At 36.2% G+C, this 25,868-nt stretch overlaps 1 protein-coding gene across 8 annotated transcripts in view; it reads right to left on the bottom strand.

Annotated features, from left to right (window-relative positions):
* The window catches only part of BCAS1 (brain enriched myelin associated protein 1), a 268,834-nt gene that overhangs the window by 201,021 nt on the left and 41,945 nt on the right, over nucleotides 1-25,868 (bottom strand). For all 8 annotated transcript variants that reach the window (XM_053694190.1, XM_053694403.1, XM_053694261.1 and 5 more), the window contains exon 3: nucleotides 24,213-24,291. In XM_053694190.1, coding sequence (XP_053550165.1) covers nucleotides 24,213-24,291 — 79 coding nt within the window. The remainder of the gene's footprint in view (nucleotides 1-24,212; nucleotides 24,292-25,868) is intronic.

A 25,868-nucleotide genomic window follows, 5' to 3' on the forward strand; every position in this document is an offset into this window, starting at 1 on the left:
TGCTACAAAAGAAAAGATTAAAGTTTTGAGAAAGAAAGGGGTGTTACACTAAAACATAACCCCACCCCTAAAGGTGTGGAAAAGGCACAAAACAGAAATATCTTCTGATGTGTGATAGAGGAGGTAGGGAGGAAAATACGGGGAGGAAGCACAGTGATTCATTGTATGGCTGAGGGAGAATGACAGGAAGGTGGAGAAAACTCCTCGCTCCTCTGAATCTCTGTCATACTCCCTCCTACCTCCTAAAAAAACTCTGTCAGTCATCCAACAAAACTCCATTCTCCCTCCTAACAAACATTATCCTTTCTCATGCATCAGGCATCACACAATATCACAACACAATCCATTAAATATCAAAGCCATCCTTGTATATTTTTTAAATATTGTGATATATATCTGTTTAGGAGTTTATATACTACAAAATAAAATGCATATTTTTACATCTAACAAATATATATTTATTTATTTCATAAATCTATACAGTAACACATATAACATATACAAATAAAGAGTTCTGCTTGTGCTATATAAGCTTTTGAATGTGAATAGCTAATATTTTGGAAAAAATATAATAGGATGGCATTGATAGTTGATGGATTATATAAATGCCCGATGAAAACAATGCACATATTTATGATCATATATTTTTTCGCCTGATGTCTGACTCCTGACACCTGATGTCTGATACCTGATGTTTGACACCTGAGTCCTGGCAGCTGATGTCTGACACCTGAGTCCTGATACCTTATGTCTGACACCTGATGTCTGACACCTGAGTCCTGATACCTGATATCTGACACCTGATACCTGATGTCTGACACCTGATGTCTGATACCTGATGTCTGGCACCTGAGTCCTGACACCTGATGTCTGACACCTGATGTCTGACACCTGAGTCCTGATACCTGATGTCTGACTACTGATGTCTGATACCTGATGTTTGACACCTGAGTCCTGACACCTGAGTCCTGACACCTGATGTCTGACACCTGAGTCCTGATACCTGATGTCTGACACCTGATACCTGATGTCTGATACCTGATGTCTGACACCTGAGTCCTGATACCTGATGTCTGATACCTGATGTCTGACACCTGAGTCTTGATACCTGATGTCTGACACCTGACTCCTCATACCTGACGCCTGACTCCTGATACCTGATTTCTGATAACTGAGGTACAATGGAGTTTTCAAGGAGGGAGCATGGAGTTTTAAAGGATGGAGGAGGGAGTTTTATATGAGGGAGGAGAAAGGAGGGATTTTTTGAGGAGGGAGCATGAAGTTTCAAAGGAGGGAGGAGGTAGTTTTGAAGGAGGGAGCAGGGATGTCCTAAAATGGACACCATAAATATGAACTGTATCAAACGTGATTTGTTTACTTTTGTCTCTTTAAACCTAAAGCTCAAAGATAACACTATTGTGGTGCCCTCTGTTTTTTTTTCATATATTGCTTTATTGTCACGTGACAGATCATAACATAACATTTTAAAACAGAAGAGCTGCAAATTGTAAGGACATATAATCACTATATAACATTAAAGACTTAAAGGGAGATTGTCACAATTAAAAAGCTCACAAACTTTTTTTTGATGATATTATTCTAATCCACCAGAAATGCAATGTGAAAATATGCTCAGGTGATTGCTGCAAAATTTCTAAAATATTGTAATCCATTAGAAGAGCCAGTGTTTGAATAAAAGAACATGAAATGCAAATATTATATAACAGGAAAAGATTTTTAATCAAACCGGCATTAAATACTAGATTGCAAAATATATTTTTAAATAATTTAGAACTGTTATTGTGTTAGCTGTATTTACAGTGTTTTTTTTTTTTTCAATACAAAGAGCAGTTTACGGATATACCTCTTGAAAGCACTGGTGGATCAAATGTTCTTGGTCTACTTTGCTGTGGCTCATTAGGAACAGATGTAATAAAAGGGACACTAAACCCAAATTTTTTCTTTCGTAATTCAGATAGAGCATGCAATTTTAAGCAACTTTCTAATTTACTCCTATTGTCAATTTTTCTTCATTCTCTTGCTATCTTTATTTGAAAAAGAAGGCATCTAAGCTAAGAAGCTAGCAAATTTTTGGTTCAGACACTGGACAGCACTTGTTTATTGGTGGGTGAATTTATCCACCAATCAGCAAGAACAACCCAGGTTCACCAAAAATGGGCCGGTATTCTGTTATATTTGCCTACTGTGTTACGTTATCCTACCTACGTAACACATACGGGCAGATAGAGCACTTTCATATCCGCCATTTTAGTTTGAAACGAAGGCTGATGTCAAAATATTAATCGGATGGTGATATTTGGCTGTTTAGAGTGCAGATCTCGCTCAAACATAAAACATTAAAACATAACACAAAATATTATGTATGTTATTAGCTTGTGATGATAGCATTAATTTTATAACTGTATTTTTTTCAGGGTACAGATATGTTTCCATTATTTTTTGTTAAATAGCCTGAAAAATACATTTATAAAATGAACGCTATCATCACAAGCTAATAACATACATAATATTTGGTGTTTATGTTTTAATTATTTATGTTTGAGTGAGATCTGCACTCAAAACAGCGAAATATAACGTGGTAGGAAAAGTATACAGAATACAATTACTATTTAAACATCAGCCTCCTTTTGAAACAAATATGGCAGATATGAACGTTCTCTATCTAGATGTAGGCTTGGCCGTACGTGTTACATAAGTAGGACAACGTAACAAGATAGAGAAATATTACAGAACACCGGCATCTAAACTTACATTCTTGCTTTTCAAATAAAGATACAAAGAGAACGAAGAAACTTTGATAATAGGAGTAAATTAGAAAGTTGCTTAAAATTGCATGCTCTATCTGAACCACGAAAGAAAAAAAATTGGGTTCAGGGTCTCTTTAACCCCATCGGGTCTATTTATCAAGCTCCGAATGGAGCTTGATAACCCGTGTTTCTGGCGAGCCTGCTCTGAGGCAGTGGACAGAAATCAGCCTGATCGAATACGATCGGGTTGATTGACACCCCCTGCTAGCGGCCGATTGGCCGTGAATCTGCAGGGGGCGGTATTGCACCAACAGTTCACAAGAACTGCTGGTGCAATGATAAATGCAGACAGCGTATGCTGTCGGCATTTATCGATGTGCAGCGGACATGGTTCGCTATAGCGGATCATGTCTGTCCGCATAATGTTAAATGGGGGCCCTTGAGTGCTAATGACGGCTCTGAGCCGTCACAGAGTTTCCCACTCTGGTACCACCTTGAGGGAGATCTGGGGGCTCCCACCCATTCTTACCCCGGCGATCAGGGCCTGCATAGTGACAGACATCGCCGGGGCTTCACCTTATGTGAGGTGACATCACCGCGCAACTTTATTTATACTTAAAGGGATACTAAACCCACATTTTTTTCTTTCATGATTCAGATAGAACATGCAACTTTAAGCAACTTTCTAATGTACTCCTATTATCAATTTACTTTGTTCTCTTGCTATCTTTATTTAAAAAAGAAGACATCTAAGCTAAGGAGCTAGCCAATTTTTTGTTCAGAACTCTGGACAGCATTTATCCACCAATCAGCAAGAACAACCCAGGTTGTGAACCAAAAATGGGCCAGCTTCTAAACTTTCATTCTTGCTTTTCAAATAAAGATAGCAAGAGAATGAAGGAAATTGATAATAGGAATAAATTAGAAAGTTAAAAAAATTGGGTTCAGTGTCCCTTTAATGAAATTTTTCCAGTATTTGGAATGATGGAGGTACTCCAGCCTCTCTGGGAGAAGGTGAAATAGCAGTCTTTACAGAGGTAAAGTATATTACAATGCTATTTTATTTTCCTCAATTAAACTTTTTGGCCTAGATTACGAGTGAAGCGCTATTTTTAGCGTGAGGAGCTTAAACGCGATTGCAAGATTGTGTTGTTTTTTATGTTTAAATCCATATTAAAAGTGGTGCGCTATTAAAATGACCGCAAATTTGTTTGCATGAACTCGCAGTAATTTACTCTACCCATATTTTCTATGGGTAGCATTGAGCAGTAATATGCTCTTGTATTACAAGTTGAAAGTAAATGCGATTGCTCAAATACAATTGCATCTACAGCTCAATCTTTTTACCTGACCAAAAAGGTTGCGTAAAAAGTTTGTCCGGAGGAAACATTTGCACTAATGTACACTATAAACCAGCCACACCCCATATTACAAACTACCTTTCTACACTATTACCTCCTAAAACACCCCACCAACCCCTAAAACACACCCCACCGCAAAGTAAACTTCTATACTATTAATTCCTAAACTGCCACACACCCCACCGCAAAGTAACCCAATAACATGTAAACCCCCTCACCTAACACCCCTAAGTTACCCAAAAACAGACTAACCTTCCTCACCTTTACAAAAAAATACTCTAAAAAGCACCCTGTAAAGGGCATTTGGCTGGGTATTTCTCTTAAAAGGGCATTTAGCTCTGCTGCTGCCCAGAAAAAAAACAAAAACCCTAATCTAAAAAAAAAACTAACACTAAACCCCGAAAATGGTACTCAATAAAGATGAATCCGAGCATTGGTGCTCTATCTTCATCCCGGCGAAATCTCGGCGGCGTTCCATCTTCTTTTCTTCATGGCTCATTTTCATGGTCAAATTCAAATCAGCCAAAAGTTTTTTCTATTGGCTGATTTGAATTTAAACATGAAAATCAGCCAATAGGAATGCAGGGATACGCCTATATAAAAGGGGTACCTCGCATTCAAAATTCAGTGTGTGGCTGGTGACCGCATGAAGAGGATTATTGTTGAAGATCTGAAGATAGATAAAGACTGCTGTGATGAAGATAAGAAGATCGAGCGCCATTGCCCAAGTTCATCTTTGGTGAGTTCCATTTTTGGGGTTTAGTGTAAGTTTTTTTTGGAGGTGTTTTTGTTTTAGATGAGGGGTTTTATTTTTTTTTCTGGGTAGCAAAATACCTAAATGCTCTGACAAATGCCCATTTTAGAACAGTTTTTTTTTTTAGAAAGTTTTTTCTTTTGGGAGATATGGGATTAATGTTAAAAGTTTGTAGTGATTTTTTTACAAAAAAGAGCTGATTCACTTTAATGCAATGCCCTACAAAAAGGCTATTTTAAGAGCTATATTTGTAGTTTAGTGTTGTAATAGGTTTTTAATTTTGGTATGTTTTTTTTTTATAGTGGGGGTTTAGAATAGGGAAGACTACATATATAGCACTCAGGGGGATTACTTAATTAATCATATTGGGGTAACATTGAGATAGTCTAAACAAGGAGAATAGATGTGCCAATCTACCAGCAGTGTTATACTAATTTACCTCACGAGACAATTCAACCAATAGTGTATACATAATGAGAATGTCTGCTGTTGGTTTTTATACCACATATTAAGTATATTGCAGAAGATACATATCCACTATACCCAGGATTACAGAATCCCAATGAATTAACAAGAATTTTTAGATTCCTAAGTGTGATTTTAAGTGTGTGTTTTCCAATTTTAATTTTGCCTCTAATAAAAGTTAATTTTTAATTTAGAATAGTAATACCCGTCAGGTTTGGCTTTGTTCTTTGCACATCCTTGTTTAGACTATCTCAATGTTACCCCAATATGATTAATTAAGTAATCCCCCTGAGTGCTATATATGTAGTCTTCCCTTGATACGGCTTATCTAGCCTATCTTGTAGTTTGTTCATACATTCTCTCACTACATAGCACCAATTTTCCTCGATTGGATTAACGTGGTTAATTTCACATTGGATAGTAGAGAATGCAGGGGATATATAACATTGTTAATGTGTAGTGCCATTGGTAACCTCCTTTTCTTTTTGGGGGTTTAGAATAGATATAACTCTTTTTTATTTTTGGTAATTTGTTTGTTATTGTTTGTAATAGGTTTTTTTTTTTATGTATTTTTTTTGTAATGTTAGTTGTTTTTTTTAAAGTAATGGTAGGTATTTTTTAAGGTAATTGTAGTTTTTGTTTTGTAAAGGTAAGTTTAGTTTTTTAAAAAAAAAATTTAGGTAAGTTTTTAGTTTTTTTTAAAGGTAGTTAGCATTTTTTTGTAAAGGTAAGGTTGGTCTATTTTTGGGTAACTTAGGGTGTAGTAGGTTATGGGGTTTAGATGTTAGTGGGTTAATTAGCGGTGGGTGGAGTTGTGGTTTAGGGGTTTATAGTGTAGGTTACTTTGTGATTTGGAGGGGTGGGGTGGTGGTTTAGGGGTTAATAGTATAATGGGGCTTTACGGTGGGCTATCTGGTGGTTTAGGGGTTTTTAGAGTCAGGGTATTATGGCGAATTGGGTTAGCACGTGAGTATGGGTGTTAGATTTTTTCCACTTTTCTCTCTCTATTGAAGTCAATGGAAGAGTATGTTAACTCGAGCGCCCAAGCAATAACCATTTACTTTCAACTTGTAATACGAGTGCTACCCAACTCACACAAAGAGAAAAAGTTGAGTGGTGTTAGTGTGCAAGCAGGAGCTTGTAATCTTGCCCTTCATGGGGATATCGAATGTTGAATTGAATGTCCCTTTAAGGTTGTTGAATTACAAATGTCTAAACGTTCTGAGAAAATCTTCTTGGAAAAATGTATTCTGATGGTTTCTAATACCAACGTCAAGTTCTTTAAATGGTAAGAATTGGTGAAGGTAGTGCCACTCCACACAATAACCAGGTTTTCTACTAGACTAGAATGACTTTGAATAAAAAAATAAAATAAATGAAAAGCCCCAAAAGATAATTTCCATGGCTCCTCTAAAAAAAATGAAAATTGGTTACATATTTTTTGTTCCATTTAAATGAATACATTTTGAAATGCATTACATTTTTCTTTTTTTAAAAGAGTTGTGAAGTCCTGTCTTCACATTGATACAACATTATTAGATGTGCACAAATAAGCATTTCCTGCTAGTTTCAATTGCTTTTGCTTAAAGGGAAACTAAACCCAATTTTTTTCTTTCATGATTTAGATAGAGCATGCAATTTTAAGTAACTTTCTAATTTACTCGTATTATCAATTTTTCTTCATTCTCTTGCTATCTTTATTTAAAAAGCAGGAATGTGATGCATAGAAGCCGGCCCCATTTTTGGTTGAGAACCTGGGTTATGCTTGCTTATTGGTGGATAAATGTAAGCCTCCAATAAGCTACCGCTATCCATGGTGCTGAACCTAAAATGGTCTGGCTGCTGAGATTTACATTCCTGCTTTTAAAATATAGATAGCAAGAGAACAAAGAAAAATTGATAATAGGAGTAAATTAGACAGTTGCTTAAAATTTCATGCTCTATCTGAATCATGAAAGAAAAATTTGGGTTCAGTGTCCCTTTAAAGGGACAGTAACACCTTGCAATTACAATATTTTTGCTCTCTTGCAATCCATTAACATAAATGATCAGTGTGAAACACTTTTGAATTAATAAACACCTTGGGCGAGATTACATATGCAGCGCAAGCGTCAGCGCAACTGCTGAAACCTGCGCCGCCCATAATTTCACCTTGCACATCGGGGTATCACATATATGGCACTGATAGTTCATAAAGTGCCATAAGTTAGATAAACTAGCGATATCCAGAAATGTGCGTAAATACAAATTTCTGAAATCGCCAGTGATTTACAGCACTTTAGAATTAGAATTAGATTAGGGTTTTAATGGACACTCTTAAAAGATCTGAATGCCCTTTTAATGACAGTTAAATAGCTGAATACCCTTTTAAGGGCAATGTCCATACAAATGCCCCTTTGGGGCAATGGGTAGTTTAGGTTTTTTTAGTGTTAGGTTTACATATTTTAGGGGGTTTGGTGGGTGGTGGGTTTTACTGTTCGAGGGGGGACTTAGTATTTTGTAAGGTAATAGAGCTGTTTAACTTAGGGCAATGCCCTACAAAAAAGCCCTTTTAAGGGCTATTAGTAGTTTAGCATTAGATTAGGGGGTGCTTTTATTTTGGGGGCTTTTTTATTTTCAGGGGGATTAGGTTTAATTTTTTTTTTTTTATAATTTTGATTATTATTTTATGTAATTTTAGACTTTTTTATTTTAATTGTAACTAAGTATTTCTTTAAATGGAGGTAATTGGGGTTATTTAGGGGGTTAGGGGGCTTAGTAATTTAATTAGTTATTTGCATTGTAGGGGTTTGGCGGAATAGGGGTTAATAGATTTATTAGGATTATTGCGGATTAGGGGTTAATAGATTTATTAGGATTATTGCGTTGTGGGTTAATGGCGGATTAGGGGTTTATACATTTATTAGGTTTATTACAATGTGGGTTAATGGTGGATTAGGGGGTTAATACATTTATTAGGTTTATTGCGAAGTGGGGTTTGGCAGATTAGGGTTATACTTAATTAGTTATTGAGGTGGGGGATTGCGATTGACAGGTAGATCTATATTGCGCAGGCATTAGGTGTTAGTTATTTTCAGGAGGTAGATAGATATTAAGCATGCGTTAGGTGTTAGTTACTATTTTCAGGGAGTTACGGTGCTCACATACTCAGTGCAAGGCTTGCTTTGCTTGCCTATGTGTGGGGATGTGAAAATGGAGTAACACATAAGTCCTTGCACTGAATATGTCATACCGATTTTCAATGCGGTTCTATGTTAGCTTATAACCGCTTTTATGGGCAACGCCGAATATATGTAATCTTGCCCCTTATTTGTTTCAATTTTTTCAATTGTCAAACTCCACTCACCAGATGCCTAATTTGGAGGATCCAATCAGGACTTGTTACTGGGGTAGTTTAGCAGTTTTATAATTGATAATATCTGAGAACACTAGTTAGCTGCATATATATGATAGGGTAAGGGTTGTGAAGCTTTATGTAAGAAACAAAATTACAGGAAATTGGGGAGTAAAAAGTAAAATAACAGTAAACTAAAAATGTGTTATAATATACATAAACCTATACTATTGCAATTTTAAAGTGTCCTATTTCATGCAGAAATAGATAAATACCGCTTCACTCGTAATCTACCCCATGGTTTTGTTCCTGCAATGGGCTAGATTACGAGGGGAGAGGTAGTTTGTGCTCGCCTTAAACCTTGAACCCACTAGAATTTTAACTTGCACACAAACTATGGCGCTCCACTAGTAATATAGCCCAATGTCTTTAATGTGGACCTTTCTAGTTGATTGATTTGACCACCGTATACCTGTCTCTAAAATGCACACCAGTAAATATGTGTACATGCCAATACAAGCACACGAAAATGTATACATACAACTATGGAGACTCGTTTTTATATATAGAGGACAAGCTGTAGAGCAGAGCTTTCCAAACTTTTCATGTTGGTGACACATTTTTTAGACCTTCATAATTTTGCGACACAGTAATTCAGTTGTACTAGCAAACAGGAGGTTAAACTAACTTGTTTAAAGAGATACGGACACATACATAAATGATATAATTACGAAATGTATTTACAAGTAACAGTATGTATGTGCAAGTATTTAAAAATAGTTTAATAACACCAATAGTTACTTTACTATTTTAATGGGATGTATGAGAAGACACACTCATTTCATCATCAAGCATTTTTAAGCTTCCACTTCCTATCCATATATCAAGAGCAGCAATGCACTACTGGGAGCTAGCTGCAAAAAAAATACCCACTTTGACTTCTGAATTCAGCTCAGCGTTTAAGCTGCTGCCCTCAGAACTCTGAGAGTCTGACTGACTACTGCCAGCGCTGCAAACACACTTCTGTCCCACTCACTGACTACACGTGCAGTCACAAGCCGATTTAGGAGACTACACGTGCAGTCAGGAGCCAATGTGCCGCCAATGGCAACAGTTTCAGTTCCGCCAATAGGTTAAGATGATCTGTGACCTACTAGGTATCAATCACGTGTCAACCACGTGATATGCGTAGCAGGCAAGCGGAAAGTCGAAAACTAAAAAATTTTTTAAAAAGAATTTTAAATTAAAAAAAAATTGTGCTGATGCAGGGACACACCTGCACACTGCCGTCGACACACTAATGTGTCACGACACACAGTTTGGAAAGCACTGCTGTAGAGAATGACTTGTCAGAAGCATCCTTTGATTGGTTGCCTTTGTGTAACTATTTAATTAATTATAGCTTCTAAGATTTCACATATCTACGTAAAGTTTGAACACTTTAGGACGGCAACATCTGTTTTCATTAAATATTTATATGCACCTATAGTCTTTCAGACTTATAAATAAACTAATTTTAAAAAAATGTCAATATGACACATTGTAAATGAATGTGGCAAACACAGCTTTGTGATTTGTGTAGATCTGGCAAGTATCCAAATAATACAATGCTAACAATTTATCTTTAATACATTAGTCATACTTGGTAGATAGAGAAGGAGGAATAGGCAGTCTAACACCCATTTACCAAATATAATACGTAGATATATGCGCATAGACCATACTGTTATAAATAAGACCATATGAAGATATGATAAACTAATTCAGGAATGTGAAAATGCATTCAAATGTGTTGGTGGAGTCAGATTGTATTAACAGTGGTGTGTGTTTAAAATTTCTTTCAAAGGGTTAATTTTAAGGTGGTCTCAAAATTATACAACTAGTATTAAATGACAAGACTCAAGTAGTTTCTCAAAACATAGTGATCTTTTAAGAACTGATTTACAATTGGATCACAAATGTAGTTATTTATTGAATGTGCAGATCTATTCAAAGTAAACTAAGGCACTAATGAAACTCTCATAATCTTTATGTATTTACTAGATTTTTACTAGGTAATATATTTACTAGATAGTTTTATAAAGTACACAATATTTGTTTCTCCAAATGCGTAAAACTTTTTCTTGCAATATTGATTGTCAAAAGCACTCTATCATTTTGATGAATGGGGTTACTTTTTGTCTAGTCAGAAGGGAAATTCTTAGACTGATTGAATTAATCCAGGAAATTTAGAGGATTGCTATAAGAATACATTTGTTTGCAAATAATATTAATTTAAACAAGTCAGCCAATGTATAAGTAATTGTAGAATAAAAAAAAAAGTGAATTCAACATGACACAGACAGAATCATTAAGAATAAAAGCAATTAAATGTATTTACTAAAGTTCAACACTACATGGCTAGCAGGGGGTGTCATTCAGCCCGATTGTATAGGATCGGGCAGATTGATGTCCGCAGCCTCATAGCAGACGGACTAGTTAAGACCACTGCTTCATAACTTCTGTTTCCGGAGAGCCTGAAGGCTCGCGCGGAAACAGGGGCATCAGGGGACATTCGTCCCTTGTTAAATCTGCCCCTTTGTCTGAACTATGAAAGCTTAATTGTGACTTTCATGTCCCTTTAAGAAGCTTTATGAATTTGGTTAAATATTTTATACAACACTAGAGCCAAAACAATTACACAAAGGCTACTGATATCTAGCAGGCAGGTAGACTATTCTTAGCATTATTTATATGGTAATGTTTATCTGTTATGCACAGTTGTTTGTGTACTATTTTTTAAATTTTTTGATTTGTGTATGTGCTTAGTCCATGCATTAATAAACACAATTATGTCTTGCTTTGATAGAAAAATAAATTTTTAAAAATTGCCCAACATGGATCCAGTAAGATCTGAATCCACGTGTAACACTGTTTGTATGGTGCTAGCATTGTACTTTGAGAGCCAGGTAATTTATGATCACTGGTATAAACATTTTTTATAGATTAAGGTTTTGTGTAGGGACAAATGTAACATTTTATTTTGTGTATTATTGGTCCACCCATTGAATCTTGCATTAGTTTGCTGCCTGTCACTGATAGTGTTAATTCTGCCTGAAGAACGGCCCATGTGCTAAGAATTGCATAACTGGTGTTATTTTACTTATTTGCCATATGTTTTTATTGAGTTGCTTTACAAGAAAAAAACATTTGAACTAGCTTTGAGTCCAACCCTGAGAAAAGAGCAATGGCCTAGGTTTCGGGGCCTATTTATCAAGCCGTCAACTTACTTGCATTCAACGGCACCAATATGCTCGCCTAAGATTGCCTAACATCGCTGCCATGGGCATGAATACGCTCTCCTTATATAACAAAAAAACTATCAAAAAGCCGCGCACCAGGTATGGGCGATGAGCAGCGGACTGTCGTTAACTAACAGTCATCGATCTCGCCGCTATTTGACTTTTTCACAGCTTTATTTGTATACTGTCACTAAACACCACCACTATACTAAACTGTTTAACCCCTATCCCGCCGCTCCCGGACCCCGCCGCAACTAAATAAACTTATTAACGCCTAAATTGCCGCTCCCGGATCCCACCGCCACTCTAATAAACGTATTAACCCCTATTCCTCCGCTCCTGGAGCCCACCGCCACCTACATTATACTTATTAACCCCTAATCTGCCGCCCCCTACACCGCCGCCACCTACATAAAGTTTTTAACCCCTATCCTGCCGCTCCCGGAGCCCACCGCAACTGAATACATGTATTAACCCCTAAACCGCCAGCCTCCCACATCCCCATAAACTAAATTAACCTATTAATCCCTAAACCTAACAACCCGTTAACTTTATATTAAATATTAACTCATTCCTATAATAATAAATTTAAACGTCCCTTTAAAATTAAATTAAACTATAGTAAACTATTAATTAACCTACCCTAACTATTATAATAAAATGACATTAAACTATATTCAATTACTAATTAATCTAACCCATTATAATAAAATTAAATTAAACTATATTAAACTATTAATTAATCTATCCTAACTGTTATAATAAAACTACATTCAACTATATTAAATTAATAATTAACCTACCCTAACTGTTATAATAAAATTACATTAAACTATATTAAACTATTAATTAACCTACCCTAACTGTTATAATAAAATTACATTCAACTATATAAAATTAATAATTAATCTAACCTAACATTTATACTAAAATAACATAAAACTTCAAATTAAAATAACTATATTATATATTTAAACACCAAACCCTGCTCAAATAATTTAATTCTACACTAAAATATTACAAAGTTACAAAAAACTAAAGCCTAGATTATGAATTGTGCGTTAGCCTTAAAAAGCAGTGTTAAGAGGTCCTAACGCTGCTTTTTAATGCAAGCTGGTATTACGAGTCTTGAAGGTACAGGCCCTAACATCGCCGCCAGCTACCTACATTTATTAACCCCTAATCTTCTGTCCCCAACATCGCCGCCACTATAATAAAGTTATTAACCCCTAAACCTAAGTCTAACCCTAACACCCCCTAACTTAAATATAATTTAAATAAATCTAAATAAAATTACTACAATTAATTAAATAATTCCTATTTAAAACTAAATACTTACCTATAAAATAAACCCTAAGCTAGCTACAATATAACTAATAGTTACATTGTATCTAGCTTAGGGTTTATTTTTATTTTACAGGCAACTTTGTATTTATTTTAACTAGGTAGAATAGTTATTAAATAGTTATTAACTATTTATTAACTACCTAGTTAAAAAAAGACAAATTTACCTGTAAAATAAATCCTAACCTAAGTTACAATTACACCTAACACTACACTACAATTAAATTAATTACCTAAATTAAATACAATTAATTACAATTAAATAAAATTAGTACAAAAAAAACAAACACTAAATTACAGAAAATAATAAAGAAATTACAAGATTTTTAAACTAATTACACCTAATCTAACCCCCCTAACAAAATAAAAAAGCCCCCCAAAACAAAAAAGCCCTACCCTACACTAAATTACAAATAGCCCTTAAAATGGCCTTTTGTGGGGCATTGCCCCAAAGTAATCAACTCTTTTACCTGAAAAAAAATGACAATCCCCCCCAACATTAAAACCCGCCACCCACACAACCAACCCTACTCTAAAACCCACCCAATCTTCCCTTAAAAAAATCTAACACTAACCCCCTGAAGATCACCTTACCAGGAGACGTCTTCACTCAACCGGGCCGAAGTCCTCAACGAAGCCGGGAGAAATCTTCATCCAAGCCGGGCGAAGTTGTCCTCCAGACAGGCAGAAGTCTCCATCTAGACGGCATCTTCTATCTTCATCCATCCGGCGTGGAGCGGGTCCATCTTCAAGACATCCGACGTGGAGCATCCTCTTCTTTCCACGGCCGATGACTGAATGAAGGTTCCTTTAAATGACGTCATCCAAGATGGCGTCCCTTCAATTCCGATTGGCTGATAGTTAGATAGAACTTGTTTGTATTTCTTTACAGGTAAAAGAGCTGATTTCTTTGGGGCAATGCCCCGCAAAAGGCCCTTTTATGAGCTATTTGTAGTTTATTGTAGGTTAGGGGTTTTTTTTATTTTGGGGGGGGGCTTTTTTATTTTCATAGGGCCCTTAGATTAGGTGTAATTAGTTTAAAGCTTTGATAATTTCTTTTTTATTTTTTGTAACTTAGTGTTTATTTTTTTGTGTAACTTATATAGTGTTTGTTATTTTTTGTAACTTAGCTAGTTTTTTGTAACTTTGTAATTTTTTAGTGTATAATTAAATTATTTGAGTAGGGTTAGGTGTTTAAATATATAATATAGTTATTTATAGTTTTATGTTATTTTACTATAAAAGTTAGGTTAGATTAAGTATTAATTTAATATAGTTTAATGTAATTTTTTTTATAACAGGGTAGGTTAATTAATAGTTTAATATAGTTTAATGTAATTTTATTATAATAGTTAGGTTAGATTAATTAGTAATTTAATATAGTTTAATGTAATTTTATTATAATAGTTAGGGTAGGTTAATTAATAGTTTAATATAGTTTAATTTAATTTTAAAGGTAAGTTTAAATTTATTATAAGATAGGAATGAGTTAATATTTAATATAAAGTTAATGGGTTGTTAGGTTTAGGGATTAATAGGTTAATTTAGTTTATGGTGATGTGGGGGGCTGGCGGTTTAGGTGTAATACATTTACTCAGTTGCAGTAGGCTCCGGGAGCGGCAGGATAGGGGTTAATAACTTTATGTAGGTGGCGGTATAAGGGGTGGCAGATTAAGGGTTAATAAGTATAATGTAGGTGGCTGTGGGCTCTGGGAGCGGCAGTTTAGGGGTTAATAAGCTTATTTAGTTGCGGCGGGGTCCAGGAGCGATGGGATAGGGGTTAATAACTTTTATTTAGGTGGCGGCAGTGTCGGGGGCAAGAGATTAGGGGTGTTTAGACTCTGGGTACATGTTAGGGTGTTAGGTGTAAACGTAACTTTTATTCTCCCATAGGAATCAATGGGATATCGGGCAGCAGTGAACATAAGCTTTTGCTGCTTTCAGACTTCCATTGTTTCCTGTGGCATCCGCCGCCTCCAGGGCGGCAGATTGAAAAGCAGGTACGCTGGGCCGGAATAGCTGCAAGCGTACCTGGTAGTTATTTGATAACTAGCAAAAGTAGTCAGATAGTGCCGAATTTGCATTCGGAACATCTGTAGTGACGTAAGCATCGATCTGTGTCGGACTGAGACCGGCGGATTGTAGGTTACGTCACAAAATTCTACTTTTGCCGGTCTGTAGGCATTGATAACTAAGGCGAATCAAGCTCTCCGCAATTACGCTGCAGAATTCCAGCGTATTTGCGGTTGACGGCTTGATAAATAGGCCCCTTCGAGTGGCCTGGAAAAATTGAGCTTTCGCAAACACAATATTTGCGCTCCACTCAGTAATACCAGTGCATGTAAATGAGCAATCCAAACACGACCTCGCATTTGCATTGCCTGAAAGCCTTGCCCTCACAAGAGAACGCTGTCATAGACTACAATGGGAGCCTCGTTCTCATGCCGTCAGACATGGCAATGCACCTAGCACAGCTCAGGGGCAATTCGAACAGCGTTGGTCACCAAATAAAAAATATGTATGTATATGTATATATACATATAGATTTATGTGTTTATATGTGTATATATACACACATTAACTCATAAATCATATGTATTTAGAGTAAAAACACAGTCCCCCATTCACGTCTATGTAAAAGCACTTATTTATTTAAAAGAACTGTCCACTTTATTTAGAGGGCAATTGGGACAACTTTTTATCATTAACCAGAAGTCTGACCTCTGGTTAATTGTGCTTACCGCAAAGTGCTCCTGCGGGCTCGCTAGAGCTTTAACCAGCTACTTGTAATGGTTGGTTATTTAACTTGCGCCCGTAAACGGCAAATTTGACCCTTTACCGGCGCACATAAAATAGTGATACACTTGTTATCTAGCCCAATATAAGTTATTATTACTTATATTATTATTATTATCATCATTATTATCTTGTTTGCTTGCAGTCTTTCACTAGTTAGCTAATAGGCACCACTGGTTTGTCGTCTAGCTAAATGTGAGTATCCTTTCACAAATAGTACTTTGGTGTGTGAAGGTGTGACACTGTGATACACTATGTGTCACTTCCACTTGTATTTATCTTTTAGTTAAATATCACTTGGATCCGATTTTTAAAGGGACGGTCAACATCAAAATTGTTATTGTTTAAAAAGATAGATAACACCTTTACTACCCATTTCCCAGCTTTGCAAAACTAACATTGTTATATTAGTATACTTTATAACATTTAAACCTCTACATTTCTGCCTCTTTCTAAGCCACTAAATACAGCCTCTTATCACATGCTTTTTTATTTGCTTTTCATAAGAGACTGCTAGTTCATGTGGGCCATATAGATAACATTGTGCTCTCTCCTGTGGAGCTGTGCAGACTTGTTAGGCAGTAATCATCAATACTGAATAATGTAGCTTTATGTTGGCCAAGTAATTTGCTTATGTTTAGGTGTGCAAAAATACCTATGAGCCTCCCCATAAAAAGTGATAGAAAAGCATGTTTAAATGGACATGAAACCCAAAAATTGTCTTTCATGATTCAGATAGAACATACAATTTTAAACAACTTTCAAGTTTACTTCTATTATCAAATGTTCTTTATTCTCTTTGTATCATTTGTTGAAGGAGCAGCAATGCACTACAGGTTTCTAACTAAGCAAATGGGTAAGCCAATAACAATCGGTATATATACAGGTGGCCCTCGTTTTACAACGGTTCAATTTACACCGTTTCAGAATAACAACCTTTTTTTCCAGTCATGTGACTGCTATTGAAAAGCATTGAGAAGCAGTGCATTTATTAAAAAAGCCAGTAGATGGAGCTGTCCGCTTGTGTTGCAGCAAAGCCAAGTAAGCTGAAATTAATCAGTTTAACCAGTCCTGAACTATCAAGCAGATTTCAAAGGAACAAGATCTTCCTGTCTATAACTCAGTCCAGATTGGAATGCATAGAAAGAACTGTTTGCAGAAAAATGCAAGTAAAGTCTGCGTTGTGTGATTATTTTATTAGGTTTATAATGCTGTTTAGCAAATGTTTTTTGTTCATTTAACTTAGTTTAATTATATATTCTGTGTTGTGTGATTATTTTATTAGGTTTATAATGCTGTCTAGCATTTAGAATCTTCATTTCAAAACTTTTAAAATAATGTATTAAGCGTTACTTATGACAATTTTGAAAGGGGCCTGGAACCTAACTCCCTCACTTCCCATTGACTTACATTATAAACTGGGTTTCAATTTACAACGGTTTCGATTTACAACCATTCCTTCTGGATCCTAACCCCGGCGTAAACTGAGGGCTACCTGTACTGTATATATGCAGCCACTAATCAGCAGCTAGAACCTAGGTTCTTTGCTGCTCCTGAGCTTACCTAGATAAACCTTTCAGTAAAGGATAACAAGAGAAGGAAGACAATTAAATAATAGAAGTAAATTAGAACATTTTTTAAAATTGTATGCTCTGTCTAAATCATGAATGTCTAATTATGAATTTACTGTTCCTTTAACAATAAAGTTTCTTGTTTAACCAATCTAAGTGAAAGAAATCAAAATTCTCTGGTTACTGAGTATTCATAATTTAGGGAGTTTCACTAATTTAAATTGAAGTGCTTTAATTGGGTTAAAATTCAACAGTAAATGAAGCCAAGGATCAACTTGGATGAATATGACATTTTCACACAGTAGACTGTAATGAAAAAGGGGAGCCCACAAAGAATATATGATATTATATAATAAAATTAATTTCACTTTGGTACAAAAAGTTCTACATTTAAACATTTTTAACATTAGGTACATAATTTGCAATCAAGGTGCTGTGTGTGTAGAACAAGTACTGTGTGCAGTGACAATGAGGGTGCTATGTGTGCCAAGTGAGATCTGTGTGTGTAGTAATGAGAGAATGAGAGAGAATGAGAATTCTGTGTTTGTAGTGACAATGAGAGGGCAGTAATAGTAAGGAGTGCTGTGTGCTCAGTGGGGGCTGTGAATGCAATGAGGGTGTTGTGGGTGTGTGGGGATAATGTGTGTACTGTGTGTGTAGTGAGGGTGCTGTTTGTGCAGTGCTAGTGAAGGTGTTGTGTGTGCAGTAAAGGAGCTGTGTGTGTGTAGTGATGAAGGTGCTGCATGTGTAGTGAGCATTCTGTGTGTGCACTAAGTTTGCAATGTGTGCTGTGACAATAATGGTGCTGTGTTACTGACTTAAGGGTCAATTTACTAATATGCGAGTGGACATGATATGGTGTAGCGTTTCATGTCCGCTGCACATCGATAAATGCTGACTGCATACGCTGGTGCAATACCGCCCCCCCTGCAGATTAGGCCGCTAGCAGGGGTGTCAATCAACCCGATCATATCCGATCGGGTTGATTTCTGCCCGCCGCCTCAGAGCAGTGGTCTTGCCGGAAACACGGGGCATCAAGCTCCATACGGAGCTTGATAAATTGACCCCTATCTCCAGCCTCCTGTCCAAGATACTGTACATGAAATGCTGGAGGTCTGCCTTAGATATGAGGTGTAGGGATATTACATGAAGAAGGAACTATTCCATTTTCACAACTTTTATAGATCCAGGTTGGGGCCATCTTAGTTAAAAGAAGCTAGGGGAATGCACTACATTGTCTTGATGTATTTGTATGTTCTATAAGAGAACAGAATATATAATATATATATATATATATATATATATATATATATATATATATATTGTCATAGTATAGGCTAACTTTTTCCTGATCTATGAGCAATGAAAAGCACCACCATTTCTTCACCCAATACAAAGTTAGAAGCACCTGAAATCCTGTGTTGAAAATTGAATGGTTCTTGCATATAACAGGAGTTGAAAAATATCACTATAGTTTACGAAGCATGGATTAAAGTTACTAGATCAGAGGGGAAAAGTTACTAGTCAGTCAGTGTTAAAGATAGGAAAAAGTCTCATTTGTTTAATCTGCTGTCATTTCTTACTCATCCTGGACTAGTGGAAATGTCAAGTCCTGTACATTTGAATTAAACATATCTTAGCTAAAAAAAAATGTTTAATTTAATCACCAACATATTAAATCAGTTGCCACCCTGCAGTTTTGTCTTATTTACCCCTGTGACATATTTACTTTGCAATTTAGGCAACGTTAATGTATCTGTATATGAAGTCTAGTCTGCAGCTCACACCCTGTATATATACAGGAATGTTGACATATCAAAATACACATTGTCCCCGCCCTGATGTGATAAATTCTACAGGCAGAAAACAGCTGTGGGCAATAGAGAACAGTTTTATGTCTGCAAATGTTAACCGGTATATGAATAAAGTAGCTTCTGTTGAGCAGTTGCTAAACCAAAAAATGTAAACTGGTTTAGAGTCCTGCAGGCTTTTAGACAATTGCTGTAAGGCAGAAATATAAATCAGATGAAAGATTTTCTTTGATCAAACCAGCATTTGGTGATATCAGCTGATGTTTTGTAATGATGGGAGAGGTACAAAGCACCATTCATTTATTAAAAAGGACCCAAGCAGCAGTACTCTTACACAGAGAGGCTTAAATGGGTTGTCACAGTATTTATTTATTTTACTTACAGGTACAGTAGTACAGTAAACACATTATAAAAAGTTAGATAGTTGAAACTTAATTAAATATAAACAAATTGCAAATAAACAAATTATTAGTAAGGTGCCTGGCACAAATCTACATAAATATGCAAATGCATAAAAAAAAATTATTGGTCACACAGATAGGACATAATGCTTACCATCTTCAAATGGGAAGAAGCTGAGGAGTTGGGTATGTAAGAGTTAGATAAAAGCAGTAAATGGTCGTAGTGTGTGTTTATTTACACAGTAATACCACAAATAAAGCTACAGAGACATGCACTGACAATTTATCAGAATCTCTTTAAATATGATAATAATAGTAGTAGTGTTTTTTAATAAAGTTAATGGGACCCTTGCTTCTTATCTGGGTAAAGGTGTAGTTTAGCATCCCAAATTCCAAAAGTACCACATCCCGCTGGGGGGGGGGGGGGGGAACCATGGAAAGGTTCTCAGTGGCTGTTGCGGCTCCTGGGAACAATATTAGAACAGAGCATTGCGGAGCCTGGGAACGGTATTGGAAAAGAGCAATCTGTTCCAATACCTGCCCTGGGCAACGCAACCACCGCTTGGAACCTATCCATGGTCTCCTCACGTTACCTTTTTGAAGTAATTCCCAAGGTAAAGTGTACGTTTCTGAAGTTATTCCCATGGTAAAAATATAACATATTTAGGTAAATGTGGCGCCAATATTATTCCCGGGTGCCGCAACCACCTCTGGGAACCTATCCATGGTCACCGCCCCCCCCCCCTCGACGGCAGGATGTGGTACATTGAGAAATCACAGAGGCTTGTGAAGTGTTAGCAAAAAAATCTGGTAAAGAACACCCAGACCAAGGTGGCGCACTACAAAATAGTGTATGTGGTATGCTAAAATATGTATGTGATGAATATAATCACAGCATATAAGAATTGAAAAATCCAACAAATGTATAGTATGACACAAAATGTGAAAATTGAAAGTTTTTACAATTCAATAATTTGAAAGAAAAAAGTGCATACAGTGAATAATGTGTGAAACTTGTAGGGAAAAATGTGAGAAAAACGGAAATAAAATCAAATGTGAAAAAATAAGTTCAATAGTTCATACGACTCGTGTCTGTAATAACTCTGCTGGTTGTGGTAAACTGTGGCTGAAATAAGTGTATGCTTAAGGCAGCACCACTTGGAAAATTATGTAGATTCTCCTGTGTAGTTTCAAAAAGAAAAGGGGCGCCTCATAGTGAACTCTGTGTGGGTAAATGTGAATAAGTAATGAAATACAACTCACAATTTAAGATGGCACCTGTGTTACCAGAGTGCAAACAGGCAGGCTTATGCTTTTAGTTGTCAGCTTACTGGATACTTCCTAAGTATCAGGGGAAAGCATGAACGGTTGCTAACAGTCATTCTGGGCAAGTTAGGTAGGCTCTGTCCGGTGCGTTCACTGCTCCAAAAAATCAACAAGAGTAGCAAAGACCCTTGCATAGAATATACAGACACCCCATAGAGAAGTTATGTTTATAAAAACAAGGCTTTTATTGTTACGCATTTCTCGACCCAAAACGATGGTCATTTGATCAGGCAAAAGACAGGAAGTGTGTGTGAAATATGGGCCTAATGTTGACTACTTGACTTTCGCACAGCATCATTTCCTTTTGGGTAAACTCAGGTTGACATACTTTAGGTAAGTTTTGCCTTGTACAGAGCAGATGTGAGTTAGGAGGCTGGATTGTGGTATTTACCTCACAACAACTGTGCTGTATGCATACAATTAGTTTCTTCATTTTTTACATCCTGAGGAAAATCATTATATTCAGCGGTGAAAATTAATTAAAAAGTAGAGGTACAGAGCTTTTCCATGTTTCTGGTGTCACAACCAACAATTAAACTTCCATGTTTACCCGACCAGCTCAAGACATTGTACTGTCTGGGTCCAAGAATGAAATTATGCCATCTAACACAGTCTAAACCCAACCAAAGTTAAAGGTCTTAAAGATTAAAGGGGCACTGTGCAGTGAATTTATTTCCTTTCCTTCTTAATTCAAATGACCTGTTATGCTTGCCAAGAGTAAACCACTTTAGGTTTATTCTTGCAATTAAAATAGCTGGTTGTGTTTATTGAAAATATAAACCATTTTTCTCAAGAACATGCCCATTCAAATGAACTTGATCCTTCTGGAAGAACTCCACATCTAATATGTATCTCTCTATACACAACATCTAATTTGTAGTTATTGAAATGTTCATTTTTAATGTGGTTTCAATGAGCAAAGCCAGCTATTTCAATTGCAATAATAAACCTAAAGGATATTGTCCCACTAAATTTAACACTATGTAGCTGGTTTAATTAGGGTCTGGTAATGCATTAAGGGAAATAAGTGTCCCTTTAAAGTTTAGCAGAGTGAAGTCTCACACAAGAGCATGCTGATACCCTCCTAGTGGACCCCATGTGAGAGGCAATTATCTTAGAAGCACTATAAGCTGAACTATGCTCCCACTATATATGCTCCCACTGTTGAATGCTGCCTGGGCCCCAGGGTGAAACCTGGACCAATTGAGCTGGCCCTTTTGCAGTTGTTCCTGAATTCTATTCATATATTATTTTTCTGTAATTGGTCTAATATATTCTGTTAAAACAGCTTGTGAAAAAACACTGCAAAGCAGTTTTCAAGGTCCAAACTAAAAAATAGTTTTAATTTGGTTACAGGAACATTGACATAGATTTTGGAGGCCCATCGGGTCTGCCCAGTTTTTAAATCAATGTGCACCGAGGTTACCCACCAGATACTTTCCATTGAGATCGCTCTCCATTGTTATTGCAATTCATCAGAATTTTTTTTTACTTTAGTTTTACCATTGAAAAGAAACAGAGGTGCAACAGCACTACACTTAGAATGTGGGAGTGCTTATATAATAGAAAGGATTGCCTTTCATGAGCTGGAGTGCTTATGCATTAGTTTTACCATGTTGTCTGGATTTATATAATTTAACAGCTTTACCTTCTACCTATCCTGGCTAGCTATGAAGAGCATATCTTGGCATTTTGCATGATCAGTTCACAAAATCAGTTTCTTACTTTTATTTATGCAAAAAAAAGGTAGAACCATGTTAGCAAGTATATGTATTATTTTTTGCAAAAGGATTTACAGTCAACAGTGGGCACAATTATTTATAAAACAAAATCCATTAGAGATGGTTTAACCAAGTTACACATATATATATAGTACAAGGGTTGGAAGCTCTGGATAATATTTGTTTAACAACCAGGCACCTAATACTTAATATGCAGAAAGAAAATGTTTCCAGGCAGGAAACCTGTCCAAACAAATTTGCAGGGAGTGAGGCAGCATTCACTGCCATACTTTATCATTACAAGACCAAAATGCTTGTTAAGTCTTGCCCCTGCTCTCTCATAAACATTCACAAAAGAACAGGGATTATGCATGACATACATGTATATCTGGATTTCTCTTAACAATTTTAACAGTTAGTGGCAGCATACAGCTGACCTTCACCCACTGGAAGTTTTGAGAAGAAGGACTGAATTAATATATAAAGATACTGTATATAATGTACATATTGTAACTATACATAGGGGCCGAATTATCAGTGTATCATGTCCACCAGACATCGTTGAATGCCGACATAGCTTGTGCAATGCCGCCCCGGCAGATTTGTGGCCAATTGTGCGCTAGCAGGGGTGTCAATCAGCCCGATCATATAGGATTGGGCCGATTGATGTCCGTAGCCTCAGAGCAGGCGGACCAGTTAAGAAGCAGCGGTCTTAAGACTGCTGCTTCTTAACTGCTGTTTCTGGTGAGCCTGAAGGCTCGCGTGGAAACAGGGGCATCAGGGGCCCCTTGATAAAGTGGCCCCATAGTGCCAAAAAGAATAGATACCACACAGTGAGGGAAGAATGCATCAATAACTTGTGGTTTTCACAGAGCAGAACTTTCCTGAAGTATATAAGTCTGTTCCAGTGGTAGTTCCAGAATATAATATTTGGTGATTCAGTAAATGATCAGAAAACAACATATTTTGCAGTCCATAAGCAGGACCTTATTTGACAGTATCTTTTATTTTGTGTTCTAGCCTTTGGTCCATTGTATCGCTTCAGAAATACATTTAAATCTAAGAGAACTTTAATTTACTGCATTTTAAATCTTTTAAAGATAAAGATGCTACCAAAATGTAAAGAAATAAAATAAATGTACTGTTTAGTCTGCATTTTAGTCATTGCATTGTCTATTCACATCTGTTGGTGATAAAATACTTTTGTTTAACACAGACTTGTACTAATAGCTACTGCACTCTTTTGTTAGGACACTGAAGTTTGACTTTCAAGACTTACCTTGGTCATTCTCCTTCATGGAACTCACTCTTGGTGCACTCTTAAGAACAACTTGTTCACTTTTATTCACAGTTATAATCTTCAATAAACATGCAAAAAAGATACAAAAACATTTTAGCAAAAGAATCAGTAAAACACTTGTATTATCAGTAGTCATTTGAAGATTATTTAAGAAATATTCCAGTGTTCAATTGTACATAGCAAATAGTTATCATGTTGAGTATTTATTTATGTTTTATTGATGGCCTTTGTTTAACAAGCCATTTGGCTTTAAGGGTAAGATATATTTAAAGGGACATTAAACTCGTGGCTACAATTACAGTAGCAGGGTCACTACTCACTATGATATAGTTTATCCTCCTGTACCCACAACTTTATCTAAAAACTTTCTTTCATTTTAACCCATTACAGAAGCCAGTTGGCAAAGCTCTGTATCTTTATACTGGGTACCGCCATCTTGTAGCATGCATCTTGTTGCATCATGTGACAGAAGCAGTGATATTTCACAGATCAGTGATTTTACCGGCTTTTTGATAGCTGCACCTTGCACTTTGGATTATCTCACAAAATAGAAAGCAGAAGCTTTATATAATTATTTTATTTTTCATTTTTTTTGTTACCATAGTTTAAAAGATACATAACAAATATAAAAAACCCTTAGGAACAATAGTGAAAAATGCAACCGTTGCAAAAATCTAAATTTCCTGCTCTGTATTGTGTACTCTAAACAGAAGTGCACAGTAATGCTTGTCCAGAAGACACCAGTATTACAGATCTGTGAGTGCCCAATGCTTCTGTCACAGTGTGCAAGAATACATAAACTTCAAGATGGCTGCGCCCTGTATGAAGATGCAGAGTTTAACTAACCAGCACTTGTAAAGGGTTAAAATAACAGAGCAAGAACAAGATAAACAATAGTAACCAAAATGTGTAGTAACCAAAGTAACGTAGTTGTGTCCAGCAGTTTAATGTCCCTTTAAGGTCCAAGCAAACACATAGGAAATACAATACGTTTATGTAGAAGTTGTATATTACTGTAAATTATCAATATCCTGTCCTTTCTTCATATCATCAAGAACCTCATGCATTCATCCATACATGAACATTATTTTCATTGCTTACAGCATTTCAAAACATGTGAACTATTTGTTTTAATTATTGGCTAAAGCTAACCTTTTTTTCTAATCTAGTTTACCCTTGTTCAACCAATGAGTAATGTAGTATTTGTCACTGCCATCCAATACAAATGACTACAGCATTGTGAGAAATTAAATGTTCCATGTTTCCCACACTTGGCATTAAAGGGCCAGTCTAGTCAAAATTAAACTTTTATTATTCAAATGTGTTTTGTTCTCTTTGTATTCTTAGTTGAAAACTAAACCTAGGTAGGCTCATATGCTAATTTCTAAGCCCTTGAAGGCTGCCTCTTATCACATGCTTTTTGATTTGCTTTTTAAAAAAGGGGAGTGCTAGTTCATGTGAGCCATATAGTTAAAATTGTTCTCACACTCGTGGGATGGGGCAGACACTGCACTAATTGAATACAATGCAAGTCAATAGGTAAAATAACAAATATCGTAAAGAATAATTTAAATATACTACAGACAGACTCTACTTTAAACACAATTCTGTCTGGAGGCTGTAGATATATAGCTA

The sequence above is a fragment of the Bombina bombina genome, chromosome 1 (genome assembly GCF_027579735.1).
Source record: "Bombina bombina isolate aBomBom1 chromosome 1, aBomBom1.pri, whole genome shotgun sequence".
Taxonomy (NCBI): Eukaryota; Metazoa; Chordata; class Amphibia; order Anura; family Bombinatoridae; genus Bombina; species Bombina bombina.